The sequence below is a fragment of the Heloderma suspectum genome, chromosome 11, assembly GCF_057233095.1.
Source record: "Heloderma suspectum isolate Gila_16-S chromosome 11, 16-S_ref, whole genome shotgun sequence".
Lineage (NCBI taxonomy): Eukaryota > Metazoa > Chordata > Lepidosauria > Squamata > Helodermatidae > Heloderma > Heloderma suspectum.
The window spans coordinates 31,735,198-31,750,069 of record NC_139468.1 but is presented as its reverse complement, the minus strand read 5'-3'; the positions used below and the strand labels follow the sequence as shown (position 1 = coordinate 31,750,069).

Here is a 14,872-nt window from a genome sequence, read left to right as displayed (position 1 = left end):
GACGAGGCTGGACAGCCATCTGTCATGGATGCTCTGACTTGGATTCCTGCACTGAGCAGGGAGTTGGACTCGATGGCCTTGTAGGCCCCTTCCAACCCTACTATTCTATGATTCTATGATCGAGAAGTGATCCTGGCCTTCCTCTCTGTGACCACCTTGCAAGTACTTGAAAAGTGCTATCGTATCTCCCCTCAGTCTTCTCTTCTCAAGGCTAAGCATGCCCAGTTCTTTCAGTCTCTGGGCTTTGTCTCCAGTCCCCTGATCATCTTCATTGCCCTCCTCTGAACCCTCTCCAGTTTGTCTGCATCCTTCCATTTTAACAATGGCAACAACAAAATGGAGTTTTCCCTCACCTCAATTCAGTTGTTGAGATGAAGAAAGCTTGGGGTAACCAGGAGTGAAATGTATGTAAACTCATTTCTGATCTTGGACTGGAAAAGAAGTTTGTAGGCCCTGAATGTGCTCAGAGGCACCACTCTTTTCTTTAATTCTGAGCCGATGTTTTTTGCACCTGGCTCTGGATGGTGGATCTTACAAAAACAAAACAAAGTAGATCCAACAAGTCTGTTGTCTGCCCTGAACTGCTTTAAACACTCTGAACTGGACTCATCAATGGCCCGGCAACCAGTGGGGCTGTTTACAGACTGGCAGTATATATTCTCTTTGGCCCATCCTGGTTACTGTATTTTTGAAGTAGCTGAAGTTTTTGAATAGTCTTCAAAGGAAGCCCCACGCACAACACATTGCAGTAGTCCAGAGCATGGCTAACAGTAGCTAGACTGTTAGAGTAAATATGGCGTTTCTAATTGATCAGTAATTTCAGTTGGAAATGACCAAGTCAGGGGGACAGATGAGAAATATAAAAATTCATATACAACAAACAAACCTCTGTGTGGATTGCCAGAGCCCAGCTTTCCGCCTGCTACTGAACACCTAAGCAACTGCACAGCTGTTTGGTGTCCTTCAAATCTTTTGGTCTGGCTTGCAGCTTTCCCCTTCTTCCTTATTATCCATTCATGGGCGTGAAGGACACTTTCCTCTGTGTGTGTGCGCGTATGTTGTTTTTTTCTGCCTTAAATGCAGATACCTCTATAGATGTTGTCAGCTTATGTCATCCCCTGCTTTGATTGAAAACAATTTGCAAATCCAGAGGCTGAGCTGGTCCCTTAAGTTTTCATTTGAATAAAAGTTACATTAATCCGCATGTACTTGGCTTGAAGAACAAACAGGGCTTGGAGTTCAAACCAGTTTTTCCGCCAGTGGTACAATCTCTCCTGAAGAAATCAGAGACAACAATAGATATAAAATAAATAAATGCATATCTGTGTGGCATAAATATGCTGTGAGGTTGTATATATGTTAGACTGAGGCTGTAGTAGGGGTATGTGTCCTAATTTACAGAGGACAGTTCTCTATTTGAAGGTGTCCTCTATTAGAACGATTGTCCAGTCCAGAGCCTGTTTAAAGAACCATAAGAAGAGAAGGAGTGCAGTGGCCTTGAAATTGCCAATTATTTATTATTATTTATGTTTTATTAACATTTATATACTACCTTATCTACTAAAAAGCAGGTGTTCAACAATTACAAACAAGAAAGCTGTAATAAAAACAAAAACAGTAAAAACATTAAAACATTAAAATTACACATTTTAAAAGACTAAATTGAAAAGATGCATCTTTATACCCTTTCTAAAGGCCAAGTGGGTTTTCATGATCACGGAGGGAAAATAAGGCATGCTAGCTTATTTTCCTTCCCTGTGTAGACGGTCGCAAGCTTCCTAATTAGCATAATTACCCTCACCAGATGTGGGTTGTCTTGGTGTCTGAACTTGGCTGGGGTGGTTTACAAGCTACCCTGAAGCGTTAGAACAATCAATGAGTTTCAGGGTGGTTTGTAAACCACCCCAGCCAGGCACCCACCCTCGCCAAGTTTGGATATCACAACAACCTGTGCCCAGCGAGGATAATTATGCTGATTAGACAGCGACTGGCATGCACAGGAAGGGAAAATAGGCCACCATGCCTTATTTTCCCTCTGTGACACAACATGCTAACCCACAATCAGAAGTTGAGTGTGGGTTGTTTTGAACTGTGGGTTGTTTGTTGAACCATGTTGTCCAAATGCAGCCAGGGTGGCTTGTTAACCATGCAGTGAGGCTTATTTCCACCCTGAGAACCCATGGTTTGTTGTTCGGTTATTCACAGTGGTTAACAAGCCACATTGCACGGTTAGCAAGCCACCTTGGCTGTGTTCAGACAATATGATAACCCACAGTTCAACAAACAACCCATGGTTCAAAACAACCCACACTCGCCCACTGAGTGTGGGTTAGTGTGTTATGCAGAGGAGCAATCACAGTTCTTGAGAGAGTGCATTCCATAGTTTGGGGGCAACACAGGAGAAAGCCTTTTCACGCGTGCCTGACAAATGGGGCTTTGTGGGTAATGGTGCCCTCAAAAGGGCCTCTCCTGCAGACCTTAATTACCTGGGCAGGTTCATAGCAAGACAGGCAGTCTCTTATGTCAACAGTTAGCACCTGGACAACACCTGGTCCCATCAACTGTTACCCACCTGGACAACAGCTAACTAAGCAAGCACACAGGTCACCTGGACACAGTATTCCCCACTATGGTCGGAAGCATAGCATTTAAATTATAGCAATTATTTCTAAATGTTCATATATACATATAAATTAGCATATACAAATATTATGCAAATTTGTGCTCCCTTTTTTGGCAATGCTGCCCTAGGCTGCCACGTTAGACTTTCGCAATGAAAGAGGTAAGGAGTGATGGTTCACACATGTACACATTTTAGTGAGCAGACAACGAACCTCAAATGGTAGCTTGCGTGTGTGAATGGTCTGTTGTTGCAGATCTAAAGCCTTCACCCAACTTCAGCCGGTATGCTAGCTCTGCTTTTTATAAGATAAAGCGGATCAAGCCACTGTGATACATCCTTTGGTCACATCCAGAATAGATTACTGCAATTCACTCTAGCGGGGCTGCCCTTGAAAAGTGTTTGGAAACTTGTGGGGCTCAGTTTTTGGAGCACGTTTAGCTCCAGTTTTGTTTGATCTACACTGGCTTCCAGTTTTGTTTCTAGTCACAATTCAAAGTGCTGGTAATTATCTATAAAGTCCTAAGCCAATGGGTGCAGAACCTCAGGCCTGGGAGGCAAATTTGGCCCTCTGGGGGCCCCCAGACAGCCATGGCGTTTCCTCTGGCACTGCACCCTTTCTCGCAACCAACCACCATTTGGTGGTGTCCTGGGTTTCGCATAGTTTTTCCCCATTCTCAAAGCTTGAAATGCCTCTCCTAAGGCTTAGTGACTGACAGTAAGAGCTTTAAGCTAAAATATGCTGGTGTTTTTAGTATTTTGGGGCCCACTCTTTTTGCTTTCAGCCCCACCCCCTTTTTCCTTCAGCCCTGCCTACCACTGGAACGCGGTCCCTGAGAACTTCTCCAAAATGGAATTCAACCTTCGGGCTGACAGAGGTTCCACACCCCTGTCCTGTACAGTTTGGGAGCACAGTATTTGAAGGACTGCATTCTCCCACATGTGCCAGTCCCCATCGGCCCCTTGCGACATGCCCCATTGCCATGGGATGGCTGGTTGTCTGGGATGCAGGTCAGAGCCTTCTCAGTCGAAGCGCTCAGGTTGTGGAACTCCCTGTTTCAAGTGGTGTTTGCAATCACTTTAGAATCAGGCAGGAGTTATACAAAATACATTTCTTTATTTAACCAAGCATACTTCTAACTCCTCACTTTCTGTGTCCCTCCTGCTCAATCTCTGTCCTTCTGTGCCGAGTCATTTCCTGGTAGCTGTTTCCTCTATGTGTCGAAGTTATTCTTCCTGTCTGCTGTCCCAACTCCTACTTAGTTCCACATACACTGATCAATTCCTGACCACAGGAAGCCCAATCAACCTAATCTTCCTTGGCTTTTTGGCATTTTGTTAAGGCTTTTCTTTTCTTTTTTCCTTTTTTTGCCAAGTCTTTGGGTTGATTTGAGTTTGGGGGGTTCCCCCGTTGCCATTTTGTTTGGCTCTGGTTTTTAGCTCTCTGTTTTATTTTGGTTTTGTTGTTGCAGTGTATCATGTTTCTAACTTGCAATGGTGAGCCATCTTGGGTGCTCGAAAGTGCAATGGACTGAAAGGTGGGATAAAGATGATTTTAGCAATAAAAGTATCAATCAAGTCACAGGCAGATCTTGCATCTGTCATTGCATCGCCTCAGACACAATGCTGTTCAGTACAGTCGGCTTGTTTGTTCAGCCACCAGGCACCAAGGCCTAGTTCACACTTGCATATCGCTCACATGATTTCTCTAGGCTTGATTTCCCTGTACTGGTTGATGACTGACAGCTGAATGTGTGATCTGATTTGCACAGAAAAATGTTGCCTTTGAGGTGATAGGAAAGTTCTCTCTGCGATGGCCCCATTCATCCATGCAAGCTGTTAGGTGATGTTGGCAGTAATCAAGTGCATAAAGAAGATCTCGGACTGAAGAGCTCCAGTTTTAAAAAAGGATGTTGGATTGCCGGTGTGGGAAGGACGTCTGCTTGAAAGTCACCACCAGTCAGAGTAGATAATACTGGGCTAGACAGATCCATTTTCTGTCTTGGGGGCTGTATCTGTACAAAATGTGAACCCCAAATTCTGCAGTGTTCTGGCTTATCGGAAACAAACAAGGAAGCATGCTGGTGCACGCGTCCCGATTGCTCCTGCTTGGCTCCTCCTGCAAGCGGGAGCAGCTATAGTAACTTAGGAATTTAACCAGGGCAGGAAAGCTTAGTGTTGCGTCCAAACTCTGACCCTGGCTTGCTGCTCCTCTAACAAGCCAGGCTCCATAAGCCAGCTACAAGTCCTGGCTTCAAACTCTGGTTTGTTAGAGGAGAGACAAGCCAGGAGTCTGGGTTTGGATATAAAGCTTAGTGTTCCCTAGTTGGTTTAGCTGATCCTGCTTGCAGGAGGAGTCAAGCGGGGGTGGAGTCGCCAGGTGTCCTTCTTTCTCTGTTTAAAAGGCTGTCCAGTCCAAGTCTGGTGTCAAGATAAAGAACTATCAAAAGGAAGAGCTAGGCCTTGACATTTTCCACCAGCAGGTAGTATTTGGACAGCGGACTGAGCAGTAAGGCACACAAGTCATACAGACACAGTCTTCCCCACTATGATGAGACCCGTTATATTCCCATTTAAAATATAGCAATTATTTATAAATTTGCATCTATACATATAAATTAGGCTATGCAAATTTTGTGCAAATCTGTGTCCCCTTTTGTCCTCTTTTTTTGGTAATGCATTTCCTCTTCTTCTTTTTTTGGGGGTGTTGAACGGGCAACCAACCTAAGAAGGAGCCATCAGCCAGCATGCAGCAGCATGCTTACTCATTACCAGTAACACTGCTAATTGCTTGTTGCCAGTTGTAACATAATACTGCCCTACCTTTCAGGATTGTTGTACTTTGATTATTTAGGGGAAACGCCGTAGGGCTTCAGCTAAATATTTAGCTAAATATTTTGAATCGGTTTTGATCATATGAGTTTTAGTTGATTCATGAATCTGCTGAATGTAAATTTAGAGCTGGAGCTCTCATCATGCTTAGCATCAGCTGATGCCCTCGTTCTGGATGTGGCACTATTGTCCTGTTAATTAGCTCAGTTTTATTGTGGGGTTGGGGCACGTAGCTCAGTGGTACAGCAGATGCTTTGCACGCAGGAGGTTCTGTCCCTGGCATCTCCAGGTAAGACTGGGAAAGACTCCTGCCTGAAACCCTGCAGAGCTGCTGCCAGTCAGTGTACGCAGTACTGAACAAGATGGACCAGTGATCTGAATCAGCCACTTCCTATGTTCCACTTCCTATGAGCCACTTCCTATGTTCCTATATATCAGGGGTGTTGAACCTCTTTCAGCCCAAGGGCCAAATTCAATTTAAGAGAATATCTCAGGGGCCATATTCCTGGGTGGGCGGGGCTAAAACTACCAAAATATTTTAGTGTAAAGCCTTTACTGCCAGTAACTAAGAATTGGGAGGGGCATTTCAACCTTTTAGAATATTATTATATTATTATTTTTATTATATCCTAAAAAAAAATAAAAAATTGTAAAGCTGTAAACAGTGCAGAAAAGGGCAACTAAAATGATCAGGGGCTGGAGCATCTCCGCTATGAGAGAAGGCTACAACAGCTGGGATTATTTAGCTTGGAAAAAAGGAGAGTAAGGGGAGACATGATAGAGGTGTACCAAATTATGCATGGTGTGGAGAGTGTGGAGAGGGAGACATTTTTCTACCTCTCTCATAATACTAGAACCCAATGGGGTCATCCCATGAAGCTGATTGGTGGGAGATTCAGGACAGAGAAAAGGAAAGAAGGACTACTTCACATGGCACATAGTTAAACTATGGAACTCGCTACCACAGGATATCGTGATGGCCACCAATTTGGATGGCTTTAAAAGGGGGTTTAGCAAATTCCTGGAGGAGAAGGCTATCAGTAGCTACTAGTCCTGAGGGCTATGTGCTACCTCCAATACCAGAGGCAGTGAGCCTATGTACACCAGCTGCTGGGGAACATGGGCAGGAGGGTGCTGTTGTGCTCATGTCCTGCTTGTGGGTTTCCCGTGGGCAGCTTGTTGGACACTGTGTGAACAGAATGCTGGACTATATGGACCCTTGGTCTGATCCAGCGGGGCTCTTCTTACGTTCTTCTTCTTATTATTATTTATTACATTTCTATACCACCCTATAGCTGAAGCTGTCTGGGCGGTTTACAAAGATTAGAAACTATTAAAGATACACTATACAAAGTTTTAAAAACCATTTAAATAAAAACATACAAACAGACAGTAGACACAAAGAGAACATATGTATCTAAAAACAACTTTAAGCAGTCAACCATGGGAGAAATCTAGAACCTGATTGAAACTCATCATGTGCTACCAAATGCCTGAGAAAAGAGGGTCTTAACCTGGCACCAAAAGGATACCAATGTTGGTGCTGGGTGGGCCTCATCGGGGAGATCATTCCAAAATTGGGGGGCCACCACTGAGAAGGCCATCTCCCTTGTTGCCGTCTTCCAAGCCTCCCCCGGAGGAGGCACTCAGAGGAGAACCTTGGATGCTGAACGTATTGTACAGGTAGGTTTATGGCAGGAGAGGCGGGTCCACCAGGTATTGCGGTTCTGAGCTGTGTAGGATAGGAAAAAAAATGTGCAAAAGCCAGGAAACCTCCAAACGATCAGTGTTCGGGCAGAAAGTGGTGGGGCCAAGGGAAGGGGACGTGACCATCTGAGCAACCCTGAAGGCCCAGATTGGAACTCGGCGTGTGCCGGATGTGGCCCACAGGCTTGAGGTTCAACACCCCTGCTCTTTGTTCTAACACCGTTTAAATGTGTGCAAAGAAACTCTGCACTAGGATTTGGGTTGAATGCATGCCTGCAATGCAAAACACAGCAACCAGGGTGGGGCTTATGGGATGCCAAGCCCCTGCCTTTCGGTGTTACTGTCCTGCGCCTGCTTCCCATCCAGTGAGCAGCATCTAGCTATGTGCACTTTCACCTGTGAGGCTTTCACAACATCAGATCAGACCTGGCCAAAAACAACCCGTATTCGCTCAACATTTCCGTTTGTGTTCAGTTTCCTGTGACTGGATTCTTGTATAAGCCACATTTTGCAGGATTTAAGCTGTAACAATAAGAATATTTTTCTGCTCTGTGTTGTAGCAAGTGCTACAAAACGTAGACATGTTGCATCTCAAAGGTATTTGGAATGGCATACCTTGGCACCTTTAGAATATTGCTGCTCCATTCCGTTTTGCCCTGGCCCAGACAGTCAGCTGACATCCTGTGCCACTGAGCAGGCTCTGTCTTCACTGGACTCTTTTTGCAGTCCCCTGTCCCACCACTTTTTCTTTCTAAAGTTTTTTTGGGTTCTTCTTTGGGTTCCACAAGCCTGCTCTCTCTTGTGCAAGAATGGTGCCATTTGGGCTACATAAGGGCCGGCACTCCTAGAACTGAGTTTCCTGTTAGGCCGGGATAGAAATCCTATATATGTTCTCCAAAGAGCTCAAAGTGGTGTACAGGGTTCCTCACTCTGTTTTATCCACACAACAACCCTGTGAAATAGGTTAGGCTGAGAGAGGGTGACTGACCTAAGGTTGACCAGTAAGCTTCCTGGCTAAGTGGCAAGTGGCAACCTTCAGTGTGGGTTTCCATGCTCCTTGTCCTGTAACTGCTCAACAGCACTGGCTCTCATTTCATTGGCGGGAGTTAAGCGGCATCCAGAGATCTTCCATGTCTTCTAGGCTGTGTGTGTGTATACGATAATGCTTCCTTTTGACCTTGTAGACCAGCAGTCCACTGTACTCAGTGAGTGGCACAATTCTGCTGAAGCACAAACACCTATGAAATGTGGCTGCAGAATTTAGCTTCTCAAAGAACTTCACTTCCACTTTTTGTTTTGTTTTGTTTTAAATTTTAAGCAAGTTTCTAGCCCATATGGCTGCAGAAGCTTGCTACCTCCAGTATCGGAGGCAGTATGCCTATGTACACCAGTTCCTGGGGAACACAGGTGGGAGGGTGCTATTCTCCTCCTAGGTTACTTGTGGGTTTCCTCACAGGCAGCCAGTTGGCCACTGTGAACAGAATGCTGGACGAGATGGACCCTTGGTCTGATCCATCACGGCTCCTATGTTCTTATTTAAGTGTGTGGATGCTGTCTGGTGAAACAGCAGAAACAGAGGAAGGGAACTAAGTAGGATTTCAAGCAGGTGGTGGATTTGAATGGCCTATGTAATGTTTTGGCCTTTCTTACAATGGACAAAGCTAGAACAAGTTATATGAAGTAGTAACAATTGCAGAATAAATGATGCAAAGTGAAAAATTGGGACTCCGCTTTTAACTTTTGTTTTAATGCTGAGTGTGTGTGTGTGTGTGTGTGTGTGTATGTGTACGGACATGCATGCATGTATCTCTCTCTCTCTTAAAAGTGTGCTTATGAGTGCAGGTTTGAAACGCCTGATTGTGTGTGAATTTATCACATCTGTATCCTTTCCCTTCCCCCATGCGTTAAGTCAGTGTATCTCATTTTTACTCTTGCAAGCCCAATACCGCAGTCTGCAGGGTTTCAGCATCCTTGCAGAATGGCCAGCTAAGGAATGGCCGAGAATGGCTCGCTGCTGGCTAAGACGAGAGACAGCGACTGGCCATGTGGGGACTGGGCTGAGGTGGGATTTGAACCCAGGCTCCCTTGGTCTGTGTTCAGCACCCTCTCAACAATGCTGCATCAGGTCTTGTGTCATATAGTAGAAAAATTAAGTGAATATGATCTCCCCTCCATCCCCATACTGCCTTACAGGAGGAGCAGAAGTGTGTTGAGACAGTGGAGCTGGAAAGGTATGACAGATGCCAAGACTTGCGTGCACTCCTGAAAAGGAAGAACCGGTTCATTTTAATTCGGTCTCCGGGTTGCAAGGTAGGATATCCTTCTCTTCATACACAAAACTATATATCCGCTGCCCCCCACCCTGGAAGCAAATGAAATGTTTAGTATCAGGTCTGGAATCAAGGGTAGGCATGGTTGGGCCCCTGCCAAGGACCCACACCCCAGCAGGGGCCCACTGACAAGAGCCCCCTGGACTTGCTCCTTCTCTTCGCCATTGCAACCTGCTTGTTCACCTGCCTCTCGCTCTGGCCCACTCAGTGGTGGTGGTGGTGAGGAGGAGGAGCAGGAGATGCCACTGCTGAATGCTCCCTGGCCCTCTGCCTGTCGAGCAAGCAAGGGGTAGGGATGATGAGGAGCAACAGCAGCTGGTGACCATGGCGGTGAGAAGGTCGACTTGCTGAGAGAGGGGGCCCATTGAAGGTGTCTTGCCCAAGGCCCTCAAAAACCTGGAGTGGGCGCTGTTCAGTATGGCGTGCTCGTCCCACCCACGCTTCAGGAATCCCTCTCGACAGCACTTGAAGGTATTGGGCGATTTCCTGTTCCCTGAGGCCTCTTTTGGCTGGGGAAGTCAGGAACTGAACCAGGGACCTTCAGTTATGGCCCTGGTGTAGTCTGCTGAACAGCTGGGCCTCACTGTTGGGGTAGCCTCAGGGAGTGAAGGCTTCACACTTGTGGAGCACGGATGCTTAGGCACACGGTTGGTCTATTACACACAAATTCCAAAGAGAGGTTTGATGTTAAGGTATGGAATTTCTCTAGGGAGGTTCCTTCAGCCTCCCCATCAGTACGTATGATGCACTGAAAGTACACATGCTGGGGATGTGAAGTCACACTATGAAACCTTGACCCCCACCAGCCCTGCCCCCCTGCCAGCTGTGTGATTTGACAGCTGTGTGATCAGCCCTCTTGTGAGGAAATGATCACATGTAAGCATCACACTGAGAACATGTAGGCACTACATGTATTTATTCCATTTATATTCCACCTTTCCTCCAAGGAGCCCAAGGCTGCGTACATGATCTCCTCTCCATTTTTATCCTCACAACAACCCTGCAAGATAGGTTAGGCTGAGAGTCAGTGACTGGCCCAAAGTCACTCAGTGAGCTTCATGGCTGAATGGGGACTTGAACCCGGGTCCCAGTCAAGCACTGTGACCACTACACCACGCTGTCTCTAATGTAGGCATCACACTGGGAGCATGTGGGATCACATGCTAGGATCACACTGGCTGGAAGCAAAGCATGTGTGTGTTTGTGTGTGTGTAGGGGGAGAATTTACAGGTAGTTCAGCATCTCCTACCACACCCCCCTTTGGCTTATTCTACACACATGCACACGCATACACACGCATGCACGCACGCACATGCACACACTGTTTGCAGATAGGAGAGACGGATTTTTTTAGAGCTGTGCCTGTTGCAGTCCCAGAGTATTCGTGTGCTGATAACCATTCACTTCAAAAATTACCACCAATTAAATTCAGATTCTCTGCTCAAAATAAATTGTGAATGGCCACAAGCATTATGAAAGCTGCCCAGTTTTGCTTCTTGTGCCTGTGATGTTCGGAACCCAAAGAGTTGAGTTTTTGCATGGTTCTTTCTGTAGTTCTTGGAGTAGTATCCAATGTTGGTCCTACTTAAAGCAGACCCATTGAAATGACTGGGTCTTAAATTAGTCATAGAGAGGAAGGCCAGGATCTCTTCTCGATCACCCCAGAATGCAGGACACGGGCTCAAGTGACAGGAAACCAGATTCCAGCTGAACATCAGGAAAAACTTCCTGACTGTTAGAGCAATACGACAATGGAACCAATGACCTAGGGAGGCGGTGGGCTCTCCCACACTGGAGGCGTTCAAGATGAGGCTGGACAGCCATCTGTCAGGGATGCTCTGACTTGGATTCCTGCATTGAGCAGGGGTTGGACTCGATGGTCTTATAGGCCCCTTCCAACCCTACTATTCTATGATTCTATGATTCTAGTCATTACAAACTTAAGTCCCATTCATTTCAGTGGTTTTACTCTAAGTAGGACTAACATTGGATACTTGCCTTGGTTTCTAATCCTGCTTCATTAATGGCAAAATACGTGAAACACTAACTAAACTAGGAGACGTGGGCCGATGAAAAGTATACTGTTCAGTGCCTCCCCCCTCTCTGCTGGCTTCACTGGAATCTGGCGTGAGTGTTGACAGGCAACATAATTGTGCAGATGTTACACCAGGCTTCCAACATATACAACTGTATGCCCCCTTTTTCATTTTTCTGTTTTGAAATTGCAGCTGTGGAAAGATATATCGACAAAACTTTCTCCCTTCCGCCCCGCACACACGGTCGTTGTGACGCTTGCCACAATGGCAGCTTCAACCCTCCCTAGCTGGACTGCAGTTGCTTTTTCTTGTCACTGGGTAAAATGAAAAATAAAAAAACCAAGATGTTTGAGGCTAACAATTTGACATGAGGGTGTGGAGTCGCTTTGGGGGCAGGGAGACGGACACACCCCAGACTGCATCTGTAGAGACTGACTCTTTGCCAGGATATTCAGACATTTCCAGGCCAGTCACATGATGCAGAGTCTAAGCTAGCTATCCAGTGCAGGAATCTGCAGAATTCAAATATCTGTTTTTTGTTTGTTTGTTTGTTTGTTTTAAATAAGCTTCTTGCCCTCATGGAGTTAGAGAAAAGTTTGAAAACATCTGTATGCTGAGTGTTAATGGTGCAGAGGTCTCTCCAGCGCTCCAAAGGGACCCAGGAGTGGATGTCTTGGAACTTTGTGAAAGCCCCTTTCCACCCTGTTGGCTCTTTTTCTGTAACATTGCTTCAAAAGACCACCTCAATGCCTTCCTTTCGGTTGCAAACCCATGTGTGAAAATTCCAGATTTCTTGGAGGAGAAAACATACAATTTGCAGCTCCAATACACAGGGAAAATGAAGGAAACTTGGTATGCATGATGACTGAAATGTGGTTAGTTCCTGCCCCCCTCCCATAATCCCGCCCTCCGGCATGGAAGAGGATTTTGCCACTCTGTGGCTGCTGCCACAACCACTTGGAATACCTTGCCTTAGCTCTGGCGCCTTTTGCATTCTGATGGACCCGAAACGTTTTTACCATGTGATTATTCTCAACATATCCACTCTCCAAGTGACCTCCCCTACAGGGTTGTTTTGAGGATAAAGAAAATAAAGTATTATAAAGAATTTTGTGCATGTTAAAATCATCTTACAAACCATTTCCACTAGTGCTAGAAGCATTACTCTTGCTATTAAAGTTGCCAAGTTCAGTAAAGAACAGGGCTCTGGTGCATTTTAACACTTTTGGTAGAAGCTAGGTGCAGCTTTTCCCACTCCTGGAAGCATTATGATAGGGAGAAGTTGCACCTGCAGAAATTCTCTCCTTCTTGCAACTGGGGCCCTGTTCCGTACTGAACCTGGGTGCATAGCTTTGTGGTAGAGTGCATGCTTTCCATGAAGAAAGTTCCAGGTTCAGTCCCTGGCATCTCCCATCAAAAGGCTCTTAGGGAAGCTGATAGGAAGGACAATTTACTTGGGTCCCTGGAGAACAGCTGCCAGTCAGAATAAACAACACTAGGCTAGATAGACAAATTGTCTCACAGAAGGTAGCTTCCCATATTCCTGTCTTTCTTTGTCACCTGGGTTGCTTTGCTTTTGCCCTGTTGACAATGCAGTCAGCATAAGAACATAAGAAGAGCCCTTCTGGATCAAACCAAGGGTCCATCTCGGCCAGCATTCTGTTCCTACAGTGGCCAACCACCTGCCTGTGGGAAGCCCACAAGTAGGACATGAGCTCAATAGCACCCTCCTGCTCATGTCCCCCAGCTCCAATACCAGAGACAATATATAGCCATCACGACTAATAGCCATTTATTTTGTTTGTTCGTTCGTTACATTTACATCCTACCTTTCCTGCAAGGAGCCCAAAGTGGCGTACGTGATCCACTCCTCTCCGTTTTATTTTCACAACAACCCCACGAGGTAGCTTAGGCTGAGAGTCAGTGCCTGGCCAAAAGTCACTCAGTGAGTTTCCTGGTCAAGTGGGGACTAGAACCCAGGTTTCCCTGGTCCTAGTCCAACATGCTAACCACCACACCACACTGGTGCATTGATAGTCTTATCATCCACGAATTTGTCTAATCCACTTTTAAAGCCATCCAGGTTGGCAGCCTTCGCTACATCTTGGGGCAGCACATTCCATAGTTTATTTAAATGCTGCGCAAAAGCGTTGTTCCTTTTACCTGTCCTGAATCTCCCACCATTCAGCTTCATGGGTTGGACCCATTGGATTCTAATATTATCGGAGAGGGAGGAAAAACCTCCCTGTCTGCTCTCCACAGAACACAGGGGCCTCTCCAGATTACATAACCGTGTTTCACCCAGTCAGCCAAGAACAAATAATCTAATAATGGAGAATGATAATTGAATGACTCAGTGATACAACTGTTCAAGGACCTACAGTGGGGACAGGATGGGGATAGGAAACTGGAGGTTTAGTCAGGCTCATGCCTGGCTTTTGAGAGGGACGGTGCTGCTGTTACTTCACTGAGGAAGCGTGGCCTTGTGGGAATTCACCAAGACACGCTCACTCTCTCTCCGGCCCTTTTTCTCCATTCCGTAGGTTCCCAGCCAATGTTTGCATACGGAAACAGATAGTTCATCTGCTGGGGCCCTGCACTCTGAGTTTAAATGACTGTAAACTGCCTGCGTTGTTCAGCACGGGCGGTATTGCGTTGCTGATTTGCCAGAACAACCCTTTAACCCCCTTCTTTTCCTGGCACTGCAGCTCTTTGTTTTTAAGGGTGACTCAGACACAGCTGTCCAGGCGCTTGGGAGGAGCAAAATGTTCATCCAGCAAGCTGTCCCTCTCCGTTGTCCGCTTGGGCTGCTGACAGTTCTCTTACCTTGCAGCAGCTGCAGCAGGGGGGAAAAAAACATATATATATTATATATTACCCTGGAACAGAGATAGAAAATAAAGGAGGGGAGAAGAAGAATCCTGAAACTGTTTGAGCTGGGGGAGGGAATGGGGAGGGACTGGGCTCGGATTTTGAATTAATAAGAATGTGGGTTTTTTTGTAATTTCTTTTGAAAAATAATTTAAAAAACCTACCCTGCAGGAACCCAGGAAGCTGCCTAACACCTAGGCAGACCATTGATCCAGCTGGCTGAGCCTTCCCCAACATGGGGCCTTCCAGATCTTTAGGACTTCAGCTCACATCAGCCCCAGCCAGCATGGCCAGTGGTCAGGGATGATAGGAGTTGTATCCCCAAAACATCCGGAGGGCATCACGTTGGAGAAGGCTGATCACGCTTAAGAACATCGGGGGCTGGCTTAGACCAGATTGATCCATCTAGGTCAGTGTTGTCAGCACAGTTTGGGTTTTCACCAGGGGTGTTCAACCTGTGACCCATGGGCCAAATC

The 14,872-nt window shown here is 46.1% G+C and overlaps 1 protein-coding gene across 1 annotated transcript in view; it reads left to right on the top strand.

Annotated features, from left to right (window-relative positions):
• Positions 1-14,872, top strand: part of PLEKHO2 (pleckstrin homology domain containing O2) — a 46,985-nt gene that overhangs the window by 18,389 nt on the left and 13,724 nt on the right. The window contains exon 3 of the mRNA XM_084817351.1: positions 9,353-9,469. Within this exon, the coding sequence (XP_084673477.1) occupies positions 9,353-9,469 (117 nt within the window). The remainder of the gene's footprint in view (positions 1-9,352; positions 9,470-14,872) is intronic.